Here is a 10,844-nt window from a genome sequence, read left to right on the forward strand (position 1 = left end):
GGAGGACCTGTAAAATGTTGTGACACACTTTGTATTAATGCATTGTATTAATTTTGCTACGTGGCTATATATAGTTTTTGGGTCATTAATATTATTAACTGCAAAAATAAAAAATTGGTGTATTTTACTTTGCCAATCTAGAAATGTCATGTGACTCCTGCGGGGTCACTCTTGTATGAAGTTCCCATGCGTCTGGTGTCCGCTGATGGCAGGGAAGTCTTGATGTGTGTAAATCTGCTCAGGGGTCAGAGGTGAAAGTTCATAAGCGCTTCTCATGTAATTGATGCCGCCCTGCTGGAGGAGGAGCATCATCTGCCGGGCGAACAGCGGCTCCACCTGCAGGACAACACGAGACATGAGGTTTGCACGGGTGGAGGTCAACATTTGTGTGGATGGAGAGGTCAAAGGTCGCTACCTGAACCGTCAGGGGTCTCTTGTCTGCGGCGGGGTCACAGCTCTCGAAGAAAAGCTGCACGTGGAAACGAGGAGGAGGACGTGCGTGCAGGAAATAACCCTGGAGTTCTGAATGAGTGAGTGAATATTGCATTATGAATAATCATGAAATCAAAATTGGCAATTCTTATTTTTTATGGAATATTGTTTATTATAAATGATTTTGTCCATAAAATTCATGCATTCTAGTAATCTTGAATCAAAATAACTTCCTCTTGCAGCAACATCTCTTCTCTGATGATGTGGGCGGGGCAACCTGTCACTCACATGAGATCAGCCAATAGCAACCCACAACCATCCAATCAATTCCCCACGGACAGAATCAAGCCCCGCCCACATTTGTTCTTGTTCCAGAAGCCGTTTTACTCGATATACGTCACAATAGGGGAGAAAAGACTAGCACAACTTCTGTTTCATGCCGACTTTAAATATGCCATTCAGTTGTCGTCAGGGCGGCTTGTTTCTGCCACAGAATAAAAATAAATAAGGTAATTGCGACCTTTTAAATTCAGACTTTTTTTCTCACAATTGCGAGTTTATTTCACGCTATTCTGACTTGTTTTTCACAATTGCGAGTTTATATCACGCAATTTACTTTTTTTTCACAATTGCGAGTTTGTATCACGCAATTTACTTTTTTCTCACAATTGCGAGTTTATTTCACGCTATTCTGACTTTTTTCTCACAATTGCGTGTTTATATCACGCTATTCTGACTTGTTTTTCACAATTGCGAGTTTGTATCACGCAATTGACTTTTTTTTCTCACAATTGGGAGATTATATCACGCAATCGACTCTTTTTTTCACAATTGCGAGTTTATATCACGCAATCGACTCTTTTTCACAATTGCGAGTTTATATCACGCAATTCTGACTTTTTTCTCACAATTGCGTGTTTATATCACGCTATTCTGACTTGTTTTTCACAATTGCGAGTTTATATCACGCAATTGACTTTTTTTTCTCACAATTGGGAGATTATATCACGCAATCGACTCTTTTTCACAATTGCGAGTTTATATCACGCAATTCTGACTTTTTTCTCACAATTGCGAGTTTATATCACGCAATCGACTCTTTTTTTCTCACAATTGGGAGTTTATATCACGCAATCGACTCTTTTTCACAATTGCGAGTTTATATCACGCAATTCTGACTTTTTTCTCACAATTGCGTGTTTATATCACGCAATTCTGACTTTTTTCTCACAATTGCGTGTTTATATCACGCTATTCTGACTTGTTTTTCACAATTGCGAGTTTATATCACGCAATTGACTTTTTTTTCTCACAATTGGGAGATTATATCACGCAATCGACTCTTTTTCACAATTGCGAGTTTATATCACGCAATTCTGACTTTTTCTCACAATTGCGAGTTTATATCACGCAATTGACTTTTTTTTCTCACAATTGGGAGTTTATATCACGCAATCGACTCTTTTTCACAATTGCGAGTTTATATCACGCAATTCTGACTTTTTTCTCACAATTGCGAGTTTATATCACGCTATTCTGACTTGTTTTTCACAATTGCGAGTTTATATCACGCAATCGACTCTTTTTCTCACAATTGCAAGTTTATATCACGCTATTCTGACTTGTTTTTCACAATTGCGAGTTTGTATCACGCAATTGACTTTTTTTTCTCACAATTGGGAGATTATATCACGCAATCGACTCTTTTTTTCACAATTGCGAGTTTATATCACGCTATTTTGACTTGTTTTTCACAATTGCGAGTTTATATCACGCTATTCTGACTTGTTTTTCACAATTGCGAGTTTATATCACGCAATCGACTCTTTTTTTCACAATTGCGAGTTTATATCACGCAATCGACTCTTTTTTTCACAATTGCGAGTTTATATCACGCAATCGACTCTTTTTTTCATAATTGCGAGTTTATTTCACGCAATTCTGACTTTTTTCTCACAATTGCGAGTTTATATCACGTAAATCATAAAAGTGAGATTGTTAATCTAGAGATATAAACGAGATTGAGTCTCTTCTGCAGCCTGTCTCTAGTGGCCAGTTGATGATTTGCAGTTTTCAGTGTTGGACTCAAGTGAGAGACTTGAGGTTGCTGCTTGTAACCTGTGAGGAAGAGCTGAGGACTTTGCTGGTCTGCTCTAAGTGATTACCGGTACATTTGTAGGTAGTTGCTAAGCTGTTGCTGAGATGTTTTAAGTGCTTCCGTGTTGCCGGTTGTTTCTAACCTGTGAGGAAGATCTGTGTGTCCAGGACTTTGCTGGTCTGCTCCCTCTCTAGCTGGCAGAGTTTGTCGCTCAGGTGTGTGTATGTCCCGTCGCAGTACACCTGGCTCTGGCAGAAGCAGCGGGCGTACAGGCCGTCGGGCATCATCCAGAGCAGAACGCCTCCCTCCAGCGCTCCTCGCTCCGCCTCAGGAAGAGGGACCAGCTCGGGGCCGCCGGGGCTCCAGCTGTCAGGGGGAGGAGCCAGTCGACAGCCCTCGGCGCTCGTCACCGTGACGTCAGCGAACAGAGTCTCGCCGCTGAACACCGTCACCTGCAGACGCGGGTCTGGGAGACATTCAGAGACCAGAGAGAACACGTGACCAAACTATGGAAAACCGGTCATGAAGAGATCATTGCATTTGTAGGTTGTTGCTAGGCTGTTGATAGGCTGTTGCTAGGCGGTTGCTTGGTGGTTGTTATGATGGTCTTAGTGGTTACTATGGCATTTGTAGGTAGTTGCTAGGCTGTTGCTAAGATGATCTAAGTGGTTGCTGGGACATTTGTAGGTAGTTGCTAGGCTGTTGCTAAGATGATCTAAGTGGTTACTAGGGCATTTGTAGGTAGTTGCTAGGCTGTTGCTAAGATGATCTAAGTGGTTGCTGGGACATTTGTAGGTAGTTGCTAGGCGGTTGCTAGGTGGTTGCTAAGATGATCTAAGCGGTTACTGGGGCATTTGTAGGTAGTTGTTAGGTTGTTGCTAGGGAGTTGCTAAGATGATCTAAGTGGTTACTGGGGCATTTGTAGGTAGTTGTTAGGTTGTTGCTAGGGAGTTGCTAAGATGTTCTAAGTGGTTACTGGGACATTTGTAGGTAGTTGCTAGGCTATTGCTAGGGTGTTGCTAAGATGTTCTAAGTGGTTACTGGGGCATTTGTAGGTAGTTGCTAGGCTATTGCTAGGGTGTTGCTAAGATGTTCTAAGTGGTTACTGGGGCATTTGTAGGTAGTTGCTAGGCTATTGCTAGGGTGTTGCTAAGATGTTCTAAGTGGTAACTGGGGCATTTGTAGGTGGTTGCTTGACAGTTGCTAAGATATTCTAAGTGGTTACTGGGGCATTTGTAGGTAGTTGCTAGGTGGTTGCTAAGATGTTCGAAGTGGTTACTGGGGCATTTGTAGGTAGTTGCTAGGTGGTTGCTAAGATGTTCTAAGTGGTTACTGGGGCATTTGTTGGTAGTTGTTAGGCTGTTGCTGGGTGGTTGCTAAGATGTTCTAAGTGGTTACTGGGGCATTTGTAGGTGGTTGCTAGGTGGTTGCTATTATGTTTTCCGTGGTTACTGGGGCATTTGTAGGTGGTTGCTAGGCTGTTGCTAGGTGGTTGCTAAGATGTTCTAAGTGGTTACTGGGGCATGTATAGGTTGCTGTTAGGCATTTGCTAGGTGTTTTTAGGCTGTTGCTAGGGAGTGTGTACCTGACAGTGCCATGGCCTCTGCTGATCTCATGCTGGTCTCAAGGGTGAACGGTGAGGGAGGCGAGTCTAATGTGTTACAGCTGTAGAAAGATCCACTTATCTGGTACCCTGGACACACACACACACACACACTTTCTCTTCAATTTAAATGACAATATATTTAATAAACAAATGACCACACACACACACACACAGAGTAATTACCAGCGTCCCAGCGTGAGTTCTGGCTGAAGTGAGCGTCTGACAGTGAGTTCTGCTCACACAGGAAGTCCCTCCAGCTTCGGTCAGCAACAGACAGGAAGTTGCACACCTGTACAGAGACGGCCACAGAAACACTACCTGTTAGTACAATCATACATTCATTTTCATCTCTCATCCATATTATCATAGCCAGATATTACTTTAGAGTTGAATGCAGTTGTAGTCTGCAAGGAACATGTTAGGCTGGTGTTACCTGACCCTCCACCGGCTGATATGAGGGATAGAACGGGTTATGGTGACCTGAGCTTGTGGACACTTTCTCATATGGTTTTGGTCCTGAAATGGAGGAGAAATTAGTTTTAATTAAATGTAATTTTATTTTGTATTAATTTGTATTTTATACACAAAAAAAATGCTGGGTTGTTTCAACCCAATTTTGGGTCAAATATGGACAAACCCAAACTTTGGGTTAAAAATGTAATTAAAAAATGTAACCCAACGGCTGGGTTTGTCCATATTTGACCCAAAATTGGGTTGAAACAACCCAGCATTTTTTTTGAGTGATATAATTTTTTTTTAATATATATTCTTTTAATATATATTTATTTTATAATTAAGTGTATATTTTATACATTTGTAGAAAATGATATATATTTATATTTATTCATATATTAATGTCATTTTAATTTTTTATTACAAGTATATTACTGTATATATTTTTAGAAATTATATATATATATATAATTTCTAAAAATGTGTGTATATATATTAGTTCTGCCAATCAATTAAAAAAAAGAACATTTTCTGTATTTCTTATTGTATATTGTTCAGATTTTTTAAAATTGTATATTTGTATATAATTGCATACCTGCTCTGCCAAAATATATAGATTAATCCTTATTAAAGCTACAAAAGTTATTCAGTCAAAATCAGTAAGTGATTTTCTCTTTGTATTTTGTTGTTTGATTAACATTAATAACACAGACTGACAGCAGGTTGATTACTAATTTTATTTTGGCAGCCCTAATATATATATTGTAATTATTCCATATCATATTATTTAAATGTGATATTTATGCGTGTCTATATAGAGACCCAAATGGATGTATCTTCAAGCGTGTGTGTGCGTGGTCACCTCTTTTGGTTCCCTCGGGAATAACCCGGTAGACTTTGAACGGCTCGGACACGTCGAGCTGACTGCGGGCCACGAGCTCCTCGAAGTCGCAGCTCTTGTTGAGCGCGCAGCGGAGGCGCGTTTTCCAGGTGGGCGGATCCGCTTTATCGATGCCCTCGCGATACTTCCCCTTAAACAGAGCCCAGGCCTGGTCCAGCCAACCAGGAGCAAGCGTTAGAATGCTGAACAGATCTCATGTGCATGTGCATACAGCATTATAGTATATGTGTATGTTATTGCATATACAGCAGCCCGTGTTTAGACACGTGACGCTCCGGCGCTCTTCGGTCAATTTTACAATTGGTCAATCTTTTTTTTTTTTTTTTTTTTTTTTTTTTTTTTAATCATCGGAATGGTATGAAACTTAGTAAAGGTTGTGGCATTTATGTGAAAAAAACAAAGGTTAAATGGTCACAAAAATAGTCACACTTGTGCTGCTCGCGGTCAGAAATGAGCGCATTAGAAATGAATGGAGACGAGTTTCCTCTAGTGGAAGCGTTCGGTACTGCAGCCGGACACATCTCACTGAACGCTCATTTATTGAGATATCAAACTGAAATTGGAACACAACTTGTTTTGATTTATGGCTTTGATTTGCTTGCAGTTTTAGAGTAAAACGTTTATAGATTTCATATAAAAATTTAAAATAGTATTTTTGTGCTTTTTTTATAACAATAAGCGTAAAATTCTTTGTTCACTTTTTTTAAAATTCACTTTGGCGATAATTTGCTAAGTGTCGTATTTAAAAAAAAAAGACCAAACTTCAATCTTTGTTTTAAAGCATTCAAGATTTACCACAATTGGAAATGTAATTTTCATGTCTACGCTCAAAAAGTGAATAAATGGATTGTAAATACAACGTGAATATAATGTAGTAGCCTACCATAAAAATCCCCTAAAAATAAAAAATATTAAATTAAAAACATTATCAAACTAAAATATAGTACATCCTTTCATTAAAAAAAGAAAAAAAACTTTAACAATTTTTGAGCGCTACGCGAAGAGCACCAGAGGCCATGAATGTCATTGCATTATAAAATATCAAATATCAAAAATAAAAAAGATGCAAAAGCACACTTTGCAATCAAAACCTTTGATAAAAAAGACATTTCACACATTTATAAGCATGCATGTTTTATTATTTTGTTGCTTGCAAATACAATTATTGTAATTAATTGTAAATGTTCCTATAATAAGCGTAACATCACCTTGAAGAGCGCCGCGTCCTCGTCTCGGTTATAGTCCTGCTTCCCGGCGTGTTTCCACGGGATCCTGAAGGTGCTCCGCTCCCGATCCTCCCACACTAACCCGGGATATTTCCCAGAATCCACCTGTTCAATCAGCCACTGCCGCAGCTTCCCGTTGCCAGAGCTCCCCGACATGTGTGCGCGTGTGGATCCCTGCGGGAGTCAAGCGTTGCGCTGTGCTCGCGTCTCTGGAGGATGTGCTCTCGGTCACTCGTGTAGCTCAGTTTGCAGATGCACTTATTTGCCTGTTTTTGGGTGGAGCATCGCGATCCTCCAGCAGATGTGCAGCTCAGTCATCAAAGTTCAACTCAACTATTCACTTTTACTTAGTGTTTTAGTCTTGTTCTCCTCCAGTGCAAATATCGAAACATTTGTTATGTTTACTTGAAAAGCAAAATGTTACTTGCTAACTGAAAAATGTATGAGAAATCGGCGAGTTTGCATGTGCTTAAAAATAAACGGGGTCTGAAAAATCATCTTTATTCAAATGGAAAACGAGAAATTTTTATTTTCTGAAAATATTGGCATGTATTTGTTCTTGCTTTAAAAAAAAAAAAATGCATTTTGATCAATTTTTCAGAAAAATAAATAAATTTGCTTCTCCAGTACATGCATCTGGATTTAAGAATGTTTAGATTGTTTTTGCATTATTGAATATAAAATAACATTATATGTCACTATCAATGCAATATGCCTGAAAATATTAGATTTAATATTTAAAATTTAATCAAGTCTCGCCAAATGAAAAATGAATCAGAAATCGGCGAATTTGCATGTCCTTAAAAATAAAATCTTAATTCAAATGGAAAACTAATTTTTTTTAATGATTTTTTTTTAATTTTCTGAACCTATTGGCATGTATTTGTTCTTGCTTTGCAATTACAATTTTTTTAATTTTGATAAATTTTTCAGAAAAAAACGAATAAATTAGCTTCTTCTTTAATTGCAAATGCATCTTGATTTAAGAATGTTTAGTTATGGAAAACAATAGAAAAATACTGAGGAAAAATGATATTTCTGCTATTGTATAGTTTAACCCTAATTTTTTGCATTATTGAATATGAAATAACATTAGCTTTATGTCACTATCAATGCAATATGCCTGAAAATATTAGATTTAACATTTAAAATTTCATTTAGTCTCGCTAAATGAAAAATGAATCAGAAATCAGCGAGTTTGCATGTGCTTAAAATAAATGTGGTCTGAAAAATCATCTTAATTCAAATGGAAAACGAGATTTTTTTAATTATTTTTTTATTTTCTGATCTTGGCATGAGTTTGTTCTTGCTTTGCAATTAAAAAAATTTGCATTTTGTATAGCTTTAAATCACTATCAATGCAATATGCCTGAAAATATTAGATTTAATATTAATTAAGTCTCACTAAATGAAAAATGAATCAGAAATCAGCGAGTTTGCATGTGCTTAAAATAAACCTGGTCAGAAAAATAATATGAAAATGAGATATGTTTCTGATTGGCATGTATTTGCTCTTGCTTTAAGTTTAAACTAACTGCATTATGATGCATTTTTCATAAAAACTATATTAAATGTAAGTCATTCCTCCAGTAAATCATCTTGATTTAAGAATGTTTCGATATTTGCTCTGGAAAACAAGAGAACAATCCTGAGAAAGACTTCTAATTCTTGTGCATTATTGAATATGAATAACTTTAATCCGCTTTAATGTGTGCAGGTTTAGCTCTCTGTTCCTCTGAAGGTGTGTTATTAATATCGCAGACGTGACGTGACAGGAGCAGTTTAAAGTCATGAATTCCCCTCAGTGTTAAATGACGGAGCAGTTTTAGTGGTGATGTGCACCTGTGTGTGTGTTCACACACTCCTCGTGTTATGACTGTCCTCGGGGACTATTACTCAGCAACACACACTCGATAACTCCGCAGAGATGAACGAATTCTGTAGAAACTCTCATGCAATGTCGAATCACTGATCATCAAGTTTATACATCATAATAATGCTGTTATGAAAACACAGTTATGCTGTTATGAATACACGGTGTTCAGACACGTATGCCTTGAAATTGCATTATTAAATGCATTGATGTTAAATATCAAAACAAGTGACATTTATTGCACTAAAAAAGATGCAAAACACACTTTACAAACAAAACTTTTAACGTTGCTACAGTTTAAAAGGATAAAACACACATGATATTCACACACATTTATAAGGTTGACTCATTTCAATTTGCATGTACACTGTATAAAATTGTTATCACAACTTTTTTTTGTCAAATCAACTTTCGATGTGTGAAGATAACACTATTTTGAGTTTCTGTTTATTAAACCATTCTTCTTCATTGTATTAACTCACATTTTTAATTACAATGAACTCAAAAATTTTAACTTGCTTTTTTAAGTTAAACCAAATTTTTTTTTACAGTGTACTTGAAATTGTATTATTTTGTTGCTCGCAAATATAATTATAGTTATTATGGGAATCCACTGATCAACACGTTCTACAAGAAGCTCGATTCATATACTGTATACAAGCATTATTTGTGGAAATATGATTATCAGTTTAGACAATTATTTTTATTAAAAAAAATCATTTCATTTAATGTTGTTAAATTATTTTTTTTTTTATTATTTTTTTTATTATTCATTTTAATAATATTTTATTTTGTTATGTTATGCTGTTATTATTTAATTTAATACAATTGTATTTAATTTTATGATGTTTAATTATAAATTTATTTTATTTTATTATTTATTTATTTTTTTCATTTTTGGCATTTTATTTTATTTATATTTATTTTAAATTATTATTATTATTCATTTTATTATTTTATCTTATTTTATTCTTGACTCAAAATGCAAACATTTTCCCAGAAATCTGTTGTTTTGTGGTTGATGGCCGGATATTCAAATGAATCCCGTCGTCTGCAAGCGAAGCACCTGTTTAACTCATAACTCATCATAACTCATAACTCACACACTCTTACAAAACTGCGAAGTCATGAAATTAAAGTCATTATGTGAATCTCACATCATGTTTTCTATTTTGATTTGACCTTGAAATGTTTTCATAAGGTCATCTATAAAACGCATCTGTTCACAGCATGAAGAAAAAACTGAAGGATGAAATAATGGGGCAAAAATGTAAAACATAACCTGAAATTTTAGAATTTTTGCATTGTCATTTGAAAAGTGCTCCCCCCCCCCCCCCCCCCCGAAGAAACGTAAAAATAAACTGTTACTCATACGAGGAGTAGATTGACCTTCTATATTTCACAGTCAAATATTGATATGAGTGAGCGAAGCTTTACCTTACAATATTTCATATTTACTGAATCAATTTTGTTTATTTTAGCGAGACTTCACGCAGCTCCTGAGAAATTCTGTCACATTAAATCATAAACTCCATGTTGCATATGGATGAGACATTTTTTTTTATCAATTTTTTTCTTATACTTTTCTGTATTTGATTCATTTTAAGTATATATGTTAAAACCAACATCTATTTTTCTTTTCTCTTCCATATTGCCCTTGATCTTGGATTATGGTTATGGATGTATATGATGCCTTACAAGCTTCTTATGCCTTTTATTTCTTATATTGAATGTGTGTCTGGCATCGGTCCAGTTCGTTTAGGAAACCGAGAGATGTTGTGTTGTGTTGTGTTGTGGTGTGGTGTGTTGTGTTGTGGTGTGGTGTGTTGTGGTGTGGTGTGGTGTGGTGTGTTGTGATGTGTTGTGTGGTGTGTTGTGGTGTGGTGTGTGTTGTGTGTTGTGTGGTGTGGTGTGGTGTGGTGTGTTGTGGTGTGTTGTGTGGTGTGTTGTGGTGTGGTGTGTGTTGTGTGTTGTGTGGTGTGGTGTGGTGTGGTGTGTGTTGTGTGTTGTGTGGTGTGGTGTGGTGTGGTGTGGTGTGTTGTGGTGTGTTGTGTGGTGTGTTGTGGTGTGGTGTGTGTTGTGTGTTGTGTGGTGTGGTGTGGTGTGGTGTGTTGTGGTGTGGTGTGTGGTGTGTGTTGTGTGGTGTGGTGTGGTGTGGTGTGTTGTGGTGTGTTGTGTGGTGTGTTGTGGTGTGTGTTGTGTGTTGTGTGGTGTGGTGTGGTGTGGTGTGTTGTGGTGTGGTGTGTGTTGTGTGG

General features: G+C 36.9%; 1 protein-coding gene across 1 annotated transcript; it reads right to left on the minus strand.

Annotated features, from left to right (window-relative positions):
* On the minus strand, positions 1–6,995 carry irf4l (interferon regulatory factor 4 like). Its single transcript, XM_079584040.1, has 8 exons — positions 6,699–6,995; positions 5,452–5,638; positions 4,570–4,652; positions 4,320–4,425; positions 4,116–4,223; positions 2,673–2,996; positions 416–522; positions 1–336 (listed from the first exon to the last, which is right to left on the minus strand). The coding sequence occupies exons 1-8, from the start codon at positions 6,870–6,872 to the stop codon at positions 166–168; spliced, it is 1,260 nt and encodes a 419-aa protein (XP_079440166.1). The 5' UTR covers positions 6,873–6,995; the 3' UTR covers positions 1–165.
* Positions 6,996–10,844: the final 3,849 nt, after the last annotated feature.

The sequence above is a fragment of the Phoxinus phoxinus genome (genome assembly GCF_949152265.1).
Source record: "Phoxinus phoxinus genome assembly, chromosome: 16".
In the NCBI taxonomy this organism is placed as follows: Eukaryota; Metazoa; Chordata; class Actinopteri; order Cypriniformes; family Leuciscidae; genus Phoxinus; species Phoxinus phoxinus.